At 33.5% G+C, this 13,263-nt stretch overlaps 2 protein-coding genes across 2 annotated transcripts; one reads left to right on the top strand and one right to left on the bottom strand.

The window, feature by feature from the left end:
• The first annotated feature begins 1,501 nt into the window (after positions 1-1,501).
• On the top strand, positions 1,502-2,965 carry LOC111036040 (zinc finger protein 512B-like). The gene is made up of 2 exons (XM_022317928.1): positions 1,502-1,632; positions 1,743-2,965. The coding sequence occupies exons 1-2, from the start codon at positions 1,624-1,626 to the stop codon at positions 2,820-2,822; spliced, it is 1,089 nt and encodes a 362-aa protein (XP_022173620.1). The 5' UTR covers positions 1,502-1,623; the 3' UTR covers positions 2,823-2,965.
• A 1,436-nt stretch (positions 2,966-4,401) lies between these two features.
• Positions 4,402-11,512, bottom strand: LOC111036044. The gene is made up of 11 exons (XM_022317930.1): positions 11,075-11,512; positions 9,892-10,114; positions 9,637-9,782; positions 9,177-9,331; positions 8,855-9,030; positions 8,325-8,473; positions 8,049-8,241; positions 7,825-7,936; positions 7,373-7,544; positions 6,243-6,700; positions 4,402-4,576 (listed from the first exon to the last, which is right to left on the bottom strand). The coding sequence occupies exons 1-11, from the start codon at positions 11,376-11,378 to the stop codon at positions 4,442-4,444; spliced, it is 2,223 nt and encodes a 740-aa protein (XP_022173622.1). The 5' UTR covers positions 11,379-11,512; the 3' UTR covers positions 4,402-4,441.
• Positions 11,513-13,263: the final 1,751 nt, after the last annotated feature.

Below are 13,263 nucleotides of genomic sequence, written 5' to 3'. Positions count from 1 at the left end.
AATTTACTTATTGATGTACCTACAGAATTCTGAATGCAGATAATGTTCCTTCTTATATTTCATAAAATCTTTCAGAAAGTTTCTGCAAAACGGTGTTTTCTTATGATTGTTTAATTTTGTGTACAATTACCATCTATAATATAATCAAACATTCGTATGCAATCTAACCTTATAATAATATTATAATATATTATTTATAGAATATTAGAATGTATATTGGATATGCTATGAACCTTGTCACAATATAGTGTATTTTATTTAAATAATATCCGTTAAATTAATTAAATCAAAACACGTTTTTATTTTCTATAAATATCGTTAAAAAAATTATCACTGGATCAAAAAGCATGACAATTTAATTTAGTACAAGGTTTCTTATAAGTTTTTATAATATAAATTAAAAAATTGAAAGATACAAAGTTATGATTTTTTTATCGGTAAGCATTTAAAATTAATATTTTTCATAAATCAATCAATATTACAACAAAAATATGCATATTATTTTGTAGTTAAAAATAAATAAAATGTTCAATTTTTAAAGCTAAGGATTGAAAATGTAAAACATGATTTTTCGTAAGTAATTCATATTGTAACCAAAATAAATAAAAAAATATATGAATATAGTTATTTTTCTAATTAAGGTATACATGTTGATGAAGTGAAATATATAAACGGAGAATAGCAAATATATTGGTTAATTTATATTTCGAAGTAATTCAAAAATTCGACTTGTAGGGACTTGAATACTTCAAGTGTGGGTATTAAACATTCTACTATAGACAATGAAATTTCAAAAAATTTAGAATCATTGTAAGTTATGACCTATTCATAGTTTATACCAACCACATTTAACTCACACTATTCTACACCTACGTAATAAAATTCCATATAAATAAACATTAAGTAAAATAATAATTAATATTTAAATATTAATTTATATAATAAACGCAATATTTTTGATACAAATCAAATCAACCTATCAAAGTTCATAAAATTAAATTGAAAAATAAGTTATCTTAATAGTAAAATCAAAAAACATATCACGAAATATACTTGAAATAGGCTGACAGACCATCTCTGTTTTTTGAATACAGCGAAGTCATTAATATACTCGTCTGTAGTCTTCTACAGCAAAACAGTACCCACATGGCTACTTTTTTTTTACTCGGTTTATTAAAAGTAATATAAAAATTGACCATCAATTGACCAACTTGGGTAAAGATAACTTTATTTTAAAAAACTACAGATTTTTAAAATAAATTCCGTTATATAACATCAAAATTAAATGTTTTCTTATGTACTTTTTTAGCCATTGGAAACAAGAAGAATATATACTCAAATGTGTACATACAAATTACATTTAAGATTACTTAATATGTATTACACACATAACATTAGAATAGTTGTTCATCGCTGTGTAATTTACAGGTAATCTTATTATACAGAATATATGAGACAATAAACCAGTACAGGTTCGGTTGACTGGATTAAAAATCTTCGGACAGTGACAACGCGGTGGGGAATGTCGCGGGTACGCGTGGCTGCAGACTTGTATATAAAGTCCACCGACCGTGTCCAATAATCATCATTCAACGGGATCACTTCCAAAAAACAACACTCAACATGAAATTCGTAAGTACAACAACTAAAATCCGTAATCTTTAGTCCACAATTTATAGCTGACAATAATATTCTGAAATTTAAATGTCATTTTAATCGTTTATGACTTTGTGTGCTAACAGGCAACAGCTCTAGTCACTTTGGCAGTCGTAGCCCTCGTCCGGGCCGATGCGTCCAGCGCCGACAAGAAGACGACCAAACACGAAAAGAGAAGCTTGGGAGGTTTCGGTTCAGGACTAGGACTTTCCGGTCTCGGCTACAGCTCCGGTCTCAGCCACGGCTCCAGTCTTGGCTACAGTTCGGGTCTCAGCTACGGCTCCGGTCTTGGCTACAGCTCCGGTTTGGGATACGGTTCCGGTCTGAGCTCCGGCTACGGTCTGGGATACGGTTCCGGTTCGAGCTATGGTTCCGGCCTGAGCTCCGGCTACGGTCTGGGATACGGTTCCGGTTCGAGCTACGGCTCCGGCCTGAGCTCCGGCTACGGTCTTGGCTACGGTTCCGGTTCGAGCTTCGGTTCTGGTCTAGGATACTCTGCTGCCGCTGCTGCTCCCGCACCGACAACCGGCCCCATCGTTCCAATCTCCAAGGAAGTGCACATCATCAACCGACATGCCCAACCTGTGTCCGCCCCATACCCAGTGCCAGTAACTCACGACGTTGCCGTTCCCGTGCCACATGCAGTGCCTTACCCAGTCGACAAACCATACCCAGTCAATGTACCCGCCCCATACCCAGTTCCAGTCGAAAGGCCTGTCCCGTACACAGTCGACAGACCCGTTCCTCATCCAGTACCATCACCTTACCCAGTCCCAGTAGTCCGTGACGTGCCAGTTCCAGTATCCAAGCCATACGCAGTTCCAGTCGTCAAACAAGTCCCAGTACCAGTGGCCACTCCAGTCGTCGTGCCCGCCGTCCAACAAGCCACACCATTGATCTCTTCCGGTTACAGCGCAGGACTTGAATCGTCTGCAATCGGATACGGTTCTGGTTTCGGTTCCGGATACGGTTCTGGATACGGTTCCGGATACGGTTCCAGCTACGGTTCCAGCTACGGATCCGGTTACGGACTTGGATCTTCAGCCATCGGTTACGGAGCGTCATCATACGGTTCCGGAAGCCTGTCCAGTGGATCTTTGGGATACAGTAGTGGAAGTCTGTCTTCGTATGGACATGATGCTCACAGTTTCGATTACAAGAAATAAAACACTCGAATGATTCGCCTACCCTTGCAGAAATTACACTGCATTGACGAAGATTATACTTAAGATTTATATTGTACCGTGTATATTATTGTGTATACACATATTATGTTCTTAGACAATTATTACAATTTTGTTTTTATATATTTTCAACTTTGTTAATGACCGATAGTTATTGACTGAAATTTAATAATAAATATATTTTATATATTAATACATTTGTTACATTTTCTTACTTTCATGAAGAATTTGATATCACAAATTCGCTGGTTCAATTTAAAAAATATTCATTTATGTTTACCCATTATATCCTAGGAGAATGGAATTATGCATTCGAAGTTCTGTTTTAGATAATGTTCTATTGATTATAGTAATGGGTACATGGCAATTACAGTAGCACACTGATACATACCAATATTAATTATACTTTATGAGAAATGAAAAGTAAAAACCATTTATTTTATACACTAAATGAAATATATTATCATCTCCCGAAGTTTAAAATAATAACTCAAACGTTTCAAACCAATGATTAAAATAATCCAATACTATTTTTGTGTTATATTGTACGATTCTCGTGGCAATTATAGGTATGTGTTCTACTTGAATATACGAAGCTCAACTTATAAATTATAACTTATAACAATGATATTAATAAGTATGCTTACGTTGATTGTATATTTTATAATATTTATTTAAGCTATAATTTTAAAGATATTAAGTATATATATTCTAAGACGTTCTAACTAAAAAGTAGATTAAACATAATACATTATCGCATGACCACAGGCAAGTAATTAAATTATAAATAGAATACATATAAGTTAGTGGCATAATTATTATTAATCTCAAGATGTTTTGTATTTATGAATACGACGAGGAACTTTATTTCGTGTATGAAAATACGTATCTAAATTAAAATTTGTATTTTTCATTGTATAAATATAAATTGGAGCCCCCTGGTACATGACTAACAACGCACTACATAAGGATCTACAAATCTCAACTGTCAATGAATTAGCAACTCGTCACCACAAAAAGTTTCACTCCAAACTACACCTAAACCAAAACCCTCTTATTTCTCGCATGTCCTCTTTAACCATCCCCAGCAACCCTCCTAGAAGGTTAAAAAGAAAATGGCCAAGAGACGCCCTTGCCTAACAAAATAAAAAAATAAAAAAACGGACTACATTGAGAACCCATCATTATTAGGAGGTACTGTTGATGGACGGTTTTCCCCCTCAAGTCATTCAAGTCATGTATTATACATTTATACTATCTTATTATCAAATTTACTTATTGTACTACTTGTTGTATAGATTGTAAATATTGCATTAAAAAATATATATATATATAAATTATTTTACATCAAAAAACGAATTGATATTTTTTTTAAGGGAGTTTATACAATACAAAATTTCTAATCATCGCTCAATACTAAAATAACACTTTTAACGAATACCGATTAACATAAAACGTTTAAATAAACTTATAATATGTAATTAACGTACAATAGATATTCTTATAAAAAAGTATATTGTAATAATATGAAAAATAGTAAATATATACATGATAAATAATTTATTATTTATAATTGGTCGACTAATGCACGATTTATAAATTTAATAGGTCACAGAAATATTATTTTCATTACAAGTCTTGTGTGGATTTTGTGTCACACTACTGATATTAATGTGAGCTTTTGAATTATTATAATGTCTTATTTCTTCGTAAAGTTTTTTTTCTAGTTCAATTTCCTGAAAAATAACAAAAAAATATTTAAAATATTTAATTTACATAGTGGTTTCGAAATAACAAATATTGTTAACATTGGCACTGAATTGAGAATAATAATTGTTATGGTTATTATCTTATTTCAATTGTGTTCAATAATAATAATGATAACTATTATTATTGTTATTATTATTTTTATTTTGTTTTTAATTATCTTCTTCAAAAACGTTTACCTGAGATTTTAAATTACATTCATTCATTTAATATAATTAAAATTACTACAAAATTATGATGTATATGTACAGTTAAGTATTATATACCATCGATTACGATCGACACGCGACGTTTTTTCGAGTATAGAACATATTAAGCTAACGATGCGCATGTCAGAAATCTGATATTCCCCTTTTGTCAAATAAGTTTGCCATTTAATGTGTTTAATAATAAATTGCGTACCACAACTGAGGCAGGGGGTTCTTCTTTGGCTCAAATAGAAAAGAACTTTGGGGAACAGAGCCCAAACAATTAAAAATGTCATATTTAAACTCATCTACTAAATTGCGTCTGAATGTTACTGCTGAGCAGGTACTCTCCTCAAGCGTTCGTGTTATGTTTATTCTTTTTTCTTTAATTTACGCTCATGTGGTAATTATGTCTGTTATTACAGATTGAATATTTTATAATAGATGTTTGAAAAAAAATGTTGTTCTTAAGTTTTATTTAGACTTCTATACCCCAAACAAAGTTGGACTTTTTGCACCCATGGGATTGCGTTAATCCAATTCAAAGCCTATATTGATGGAAGTTAATTAATACCTAACTGTCAAAAAAGGTCCTATCCCTTTTTGTGACCACTCATCAAAAAGAGTGAGGGGGAGTGCTAACACTGCTAACAGTACAATATTTCAACAGAAATAAAGCTTTTGTCCACACACAAACATAAATACAGGGCAAATTAATGATAATTTTTAATTGAGTAAGTTTACATGGATTGGTTGAGTTTAAAAAATATTATCTTAAGATTTTTTTTTATTTAATTTTAACTTAGTTCATTAAAGACATATGTAGTAGAATAAAAATAAGATAACAATAAAAAGGATAAGAAAAAGGGCCTCAAGTTGGGAGGCCAATTTGCAGTAGAATAAAATAATGATGATGTGTTGATTCACATTGTGTATTTATTTATATATAATGTAGATATATAATATATTATACATAAATATCCAGGCAATAACAATTATCTTACTAACTCTTTTTTTTTTTTACATACATTGATAGATGTCAATATATATATATTTTAATATTTAGAACGAAATAAATTATTGATTATTATTATTTATATTGGAAACAAGAAGTAAATTCGAGAATTCAAAAATTAATTTACTATTGTGTATTTTTGCACTACCAATAATCGTTTTAATATATTTATAAATGTTTATAATTCTTTATAAATAATCTTTACTCTTGGCTTTGATTAAAGGTAACTCGTTCTTTATCATGTATATTACACCTATAAAAATGTTAAATGGGAAAAAGTTCATGTTAACTGACGTTTCAACTTAAATTTAACTTGTTATCCCGTCACTGTCCAGCATTAACACACACGCACACAAACACACACACACACAAACACACAAGCACACGCGCGGGACTTATCATCAACCATGGTATGTATCGTTTGCGACTCACCGACTCCCCCGCGTGTAGGTCTGTGACACGACTTTTGATCATCGTGATCAGGGAGGTCAAGTACGAGTGCCGGGCCGCCATGACGTCGACGGACTGCGATATGGCGGGCGTCAACTCCACGCCTTCGACGTCACCGGCCCTGGCGACCATGTCGTTCTCGTGCCAGATCTCTCCGAGTTTCAGCGAATAATAGTGATAAATGTGCGCCACTGTGGCCTTGTCCTCCAGACCGGGCACCAGACTGCAGGCCCGAATCGTGCTCTCTTCGATGTCGTGGTCGGGCTCGTCTCTGCAGTGCGACCGGTCGTCTTCCGACCCTGCGAACTCGACCAGTTGCACGAGCAGATAAATCTTCGGCTGGGCGCACATGAACATGGACTCCACCGTCGGGCTGCAGAGGCTGGCCAAGTTGGCCGCCGTGGTGGCATCTCGCTGCTCCTGGAACACGAACTCGTCGTCTGCAACGTGACACGACGTCATTTGGGTCGTTGATTAAGGGTTTAATGTATAGTAGAGTGGACTTAATCTAAAATATATGGACTAGAAATGGGCGATGATTATGATAATAATAATGAAACATTTTTGAGAGACGCCAATGCTAGGGGACTGCAATCCCGTCCTAGTGGTTGTGGCTCTCCATAAAGCCGGATTCACAGCCATAAGTCGTCTGTCATGTCGTCTCCAAAAGTTGAGCTCGGCCCAACTCTGCACATTTTCCGGTATATCATGCCACTATGGTTATAATGGCGCATGGCACGACAGACAACGAAGCTGTGAACCTACAAGCCGTTACGGTTTTAAAATGTCAATGGCATACAGAAGAAAAAAGTCTTTCATGATGGAGGTCGAAGGTGGAGAGTGATATTACTATTACCATATTATTGTGTTGTAATTTAATTTCAAATAAAATTATATAATGTACTTGTTATGTATCTATTCATAAATGATTCAAACAACGTCTGAACTCAAAAAATACTCAACAGTTCTGTAAATAGCCAGTGTTTTTTTTTAAATTTTTTACGTTAAAATTAATTCAATATCGTATTCGGTCATTATTATGCTTGTGTGTGAGTGGATGACGTCATTATTATATAATCTATATAAGCTTATTATGTATACTTGGCCTTGACCTATGAAGTTAAACCGGACTGTTTCGCGTCTCCAAATCTCGCACACCGATTCCAGGTAGCCCTTTCCCGTCTTGGCGGATTTCCATTTCTTGATGTGACATTTGGCTGATTTGAATGAGGCCAAATCCACAAGTGTCGTCAGTATCACGAGCTGTATGGGATATTTGGAAATCTGAAAATCAAGCTTGCACTTTAAATTATTTTCTCCGAGCACGTTACATAACTCTTGTTACAGAAATATAAATTAAAAAAATTAACACAAATGTCGAAATGTTTTTATTTCAGCACTTTCGAGAAAAAAACCTAACCCCCACCACTTTACACGGTGTGCGGCGTTTAAATTTTAACACATATAAATGCATTACATATAGACATCGATGTCGATCGTTGACATCATGTCATCGTGGCACAATAATAATTATAATTATATATGAGTACATTGGGATACCTACGATTAAGGCGTTCAGTATGTGTTCTATTCCTTTGGCTTTGATAAACAGTTCGACTTGGTCGTTGTAACGAATTATAGCGTTTTTGATGAAATGCAACAGATCCAATAGAATACTGAAAATACCGTTTCCCGTCGGGTGTGATTTAGTCGGTTTAAATCGTTCAAATTTTTTTAAATACGCTACAAACAAAATAGTTAATAAACATAATATAATGACGATCGTACTTTTGATTGATGTTCCAGTCGACGTTCTCGACAGAGTAAAGTTCGAGCATCCTCGTTACCGTGTCAAATACCATCGGTTGACCTTCGGGATTCTGCTGGTTCTCTCGGTAAAACACGTTCAACGTATTCAGTCCGTACAGGCTAATGTCTTGATAATCGTATTCTTGGATTTTCAACGTATCCAATATGACAGCTGAAACATTAAAAAAAAAAAAAAACGAGCGCGGTTTAATGTCTCCGAACTTTGGCGTGTGCACACGACGTGACTGCGATTACAATTGATCAATACGTCTGCTTTGAGGGTCTTAAACTTTCGAAGTATATCGTAATCGTCATTTGAAACTATTCCTATGCAAATTATTGCGTTGACCATGGTGCAGGAAAATCTTTTTTGATTCTTCAATGACTTAACGAAAGCCAGTAATCTGTGTACAATTAAAATAATATTTTCTTTGCTGTCTTGTCATGTCATAAGTGTTATTATTCTTATAACAATCAACACTCATTATCTCATTAAGTACATGATGATTAAAATGGTTGGAAAATAATTATCATTATATCGACATTAATTTTGAAAAGGTTCAATTTTTTTTAAAAATGTTCTGCTTTTAATGCTTTTAGAATATAAAATTAAAATATCGTTCAAAAAAATATATATTAAATAAAGTATAATTGTATTTTGTATGAATTTAAAAAATGTCAAAAATATTTTTATTTTGAGATGATTAGTGTTTTACTATTAAAAGGATCATGCGTCACAAAATATTTATCATGATATTATACCAAACATGAATGAAATACTAAACTCAGTGCAGCATTCGGTTTTTATCGAACTGTCGATGGAGTTCAGCAATAAATACGGTAAATTTAACAGCAATCGGTTTAGAATGTTATGTAAATTATCGCCATAAATATCTTTTGAATACTCGACATTCAATAACGTTATAAATTCTTTTATCAAAAACGTGTTGAGTTGTTGATACTACTTTTCAAATCACAAAATAAAATACATAACCGTTGTAATATCATACTTACGAGTATCATAATAATATTTACAATTAAATTTAAAATATTACAAAACGCCTAATATTGATTAAAAATAATATTATTATAATTGTACAAAATCACCTTGATATCTGAAGATAAATTAATAAACACTTTGTTTGCTATATCTAACATAATACTTTTGAGAATAAAATTTTCAGTGACCGGATCAAATGGAACGTCTTCCAACCAATGTGAGATGTGTATGATTTCCGGCCAAACGCACAACATGACTATGTCTTTAAAAGTTTAAAACCAAACTAATTATTTTTTCACGCTGCTTATTATTATTACTTCAGAGGAATTCAACAAATGTTTTTCTCTTTGTGACCCTCGAACAACATAGCAAATTTTAAGTTCACAATAATGATTATAATCAGAAAAAATTTCTAAAACTAGAGTGAAATTAACTCTTATAACATTTAAAGGTAAGATTATTATCTGGGACATCTCGCATTATTTTTATTTTATTTGAATTTCAAACTATAAGCTTTTTAACGCTTAGGCGGCATTAGATTCATAATATTATATTACTCGCAAATACCCGTAACGATGTCGACGGAATATTCGTCTTTGTCGATCGAACAGTTGTCCACGATCTCGCCGAGCATGTAGCAAAAATCGTTTCTCAATTTCATACTGTTCTCGTTGTTTCTCTCGGTTTCGATTTTTATATTGCAAAGTACGGTCCTGTATGAAATACAAACAGTTGTCTCAAAAATACGTTGAACTACGGACTACGTGGCCGTCGTCAATATAATAGGATACAATAGTGTATTAGGAAAAAAAACCCACTCACTCCAGAGTGTTGCGACCGACCCGTGGTGGTTGCAGTATGAAATTAGTAGCATCACCACTCGCACTCGACTGCGAGCTCCACACTGAAAACATCCGATTCAACAGCATGATCACGAATTCGCATAAGGTAAAACGTTCGAATGACACCAATGGCATCCAGAGAAAATTCGGTTTTAACGTGTCGACCAGTTTCCGTACACCGTCGGATTCCATCATGCGTATCGCTATATATAGTGAGAAAACCATCAGATTTTAAAATGCCAAATCGGAAGTATAGTTCACCGGCAAACGACGGAGTGTTGGTGGAGTGGTGGTGATGGGGTGGGTCAGGGGTACAAATTATCACAATCAGCAGACAGCAATAATCAGTTTGCAATATTATTTGGGTACCATTTGGCATTGGACCGGAACATCATGGAAGTCGGAAGTATAGCCGTCATCAAAGTCGTAGTTTATACTATAGGTACTATTTTATGAATGAAATTAGGAAAAACTTACGAAAATCTGTGAGAATACGGGAAAAGAAAGTCGGACGAAACACCTGTTTTCGACAAATTCTATTTTTATTATTGTGATTCAGAAAGGACCAAACGATGTGTGTGATTTATTTTTAATTTAAAAATATTAACCGTAGACCACACTTGAAAATGTCCACCATAATTTATATTATCGTGTTCTGCGAGTAATGAAATCGTTTAAAATACTTATTATTATTATTGTGAGCTGTTTATACAAGGAATGACATGATCTTATTCACACTATGTTGGCAGTCGAATTAGGTCAACTTATACCGAAATTAGAAATCACTAATAAAAGTATATAAAATATCAGTATGCCAGTATCCGAGTACTGTGAAAACTCGGCTCGTGGAAAACCCGGGAAATGTGTGTGTGTGTGTCTCTCTCTCTCTCTCTCTCTCTCTCTCTCTCTCTCTCTCTACCTATTGGTAAATTCTGTTCTATCCTAAGTGAAATGCTGTTAAGACTCGTGCAATGTTACAATACGTCCTTTTCTGTAACAAATCCACCGCAGTTGCTTGAATGACTTTCAAAATAAACGCATATTATACTGTAATGTGGGTATCCTATAACTACTAATGTACACGTCATACAGCTGTCTTGGAAAAATCATAAGTTTTTCGATCGACAGCGATGTAGCGTCGTACATTTATTAACTATACTTACCAGATTGACCGGACACGGCCGCGACGGTATACGAAAGTTTCAATAAATCGTCGAGAAACGTTTGGCTGGTGACGTTTCCGACGAGTTCCATCAATGTTTCCGGTAAAACACTCATGCCCACGGCTTCGTGACAGCAACGCAAGCCGACCGAGTTTTCCGGCACGCTTTGGCGCCTGAGTACGGACGATTGAAGTACGCCGAACAGGAGAATATTGAGTTCGGCTTTCTCGCGGACCAGCCAAATGCACTTGGCTTCGGTTATTGAGACACAGCGGAAGCACAACTTATTAATATATTTTCGCATAAAACTTAAACATTAATCGCATGGGCGCACATTGCAGGTGTAAAGTTGGACAGTGCTGAGATATTTGGTGTTCCTCATACGCATGACTATTATTACGTGATAATAATTTGAACGAAAATAATATCGAGTTTATTGAATTTATACAACTAATAGATTACCAATAATAAACAACAAAATGAGAAAAAAATTATAATAATACAGCGCAATAGTATATATTTTATAGAATTATTGAAGACAATAGTTTAAGATTTTTAATTTCGTATATGATATATTAAATATGTACCTATATTTCTTGAAAGCGAGTCATCGTAAAAATAAAAAATAAAACATAGGTGTGTATGACACACGTCTGAAGAGACTATTCAAACGAATTTTTAATTATTCTAATTCATTTATTTACGTTTAATGTTGATAGTTAAGTGTGTCGCCTATGAGCTGGTATTCACTTGTAAAAAAAATTGTATACAAAACTGAATATGTAAAAGTGGAGTGGTTATTTATTTGAAATCTGAGGGTGCTAAGCGCCCGTAATTACTCCCCCCCCCACCCCACGATGTGCGCCTTCGAAAATAATATATTGTATACTTCACCGATTCAAAAAATAATATCATTAATATTATAATCATTGATCGATCAAATATATTTCAAATGAATTTCGAAAACCAAAATAGATTATCAATTATAGTTATATTATATTATTATATTTTCACCCATTACGTCGTAGAACCGTATTAATATCGGTAGGTTATTTGAACACTCCGTCACAAAGTTTAGGGTCGGCGGCATCAAACACAGGGTCAACATCCCGTCGAGATAATGTGTATATTTCGGTTCGGTCGAAAAGTTTTCGGCCAAATACTCGATTATGTCGTTCGCATAAAATAAATGGTCAAGTGACTGAAACGTATAAATGATATAAATAAGCACACAAAATATAAAAGTTATGTAGCAATAATATACAGAGTGATTCACCAAGCATGCTCACCCCAATTTGTTCTTTTAATAGTAAATTTATTCAAATTCTGATTTTTGGAGTTTTTGAACATACTCAAAGAGGCAAAGACCATATTTTCAAATTCTTGAATTTTTTCTTCTACTTGAGGAGTGTCCTGTGGTGATACAAACTTCTGTTTTTCAAATGAGAACCCCCTCTTGGACTGTCAATTAATTAGTGGATAATTTTTTTGAAAATTTTGATGTACCTCATTAAGAATTCGAATGAGTATAAGTTTCTTATCTATTAAAATGTTTGTATCAAAGATAATAATCCTTATAAACCTTATAACTGGTTTTACATAAATATAAAATACACTTAAAATTGAATCTAGTATTTATTTTACTTGGGCCGTTTTACAAATTATTAATATTAATGACTACAATTTTCAAATCACCATAGCCTCAATCAATTCATTACTATTTACCTTTTATCCTTAAATCACAAAGTAAAAACTCAAAAACTACTAATACAGATTTTTATTTAGATACATTAAAAATTTCAGAATTTATCGTTGAATAGGGATGTTCTCATTTAAAAAACAGAAATTTACACCTCCACTCATTTAGTCAAAAAATCTCAAAAAATTGAAAATATGGTTCTGGAGTATAATGTTTAAAAATTTATAAAATTAGATTTTGAATAACTGCTTAGTTGAAGAAAACCGGGTGAGCATGCTTGGTAAATCGTCCTGTATATAATATACTTAACCCGATATTATAGATTTGAACTTAATCGATAAAAATATAAAATGATTACGACTTTATTGATGTTATATCAATAATTGTGTGTGTGGCCTATACGGTACCTAAATACTAGTTTTAATTTCCGAATAAAAAAAAAAAAATAACAGCCTACCGACGTGCAGTAATTATTGTGGAAGTAGGTAGT

Source organism: Myzus persicae, unplaced genomic scaffold (assembly GCF_001856785.1).
Source record: "Myzus persicae strain clone G006 unplaced genomic scaffold, MPER_G0061.0, whole genome shotgun sequence".
In the NCBI taxonomy this organism is placed as follows: Eukaryota; Metazoa; Arthropoda; class Insecta; order Hemiptera; family Aphididae; genus Myzus; species Myzus persicae.
This window is presented reverse-complemented; position numbering and strand designations above follow the sequence as displayed.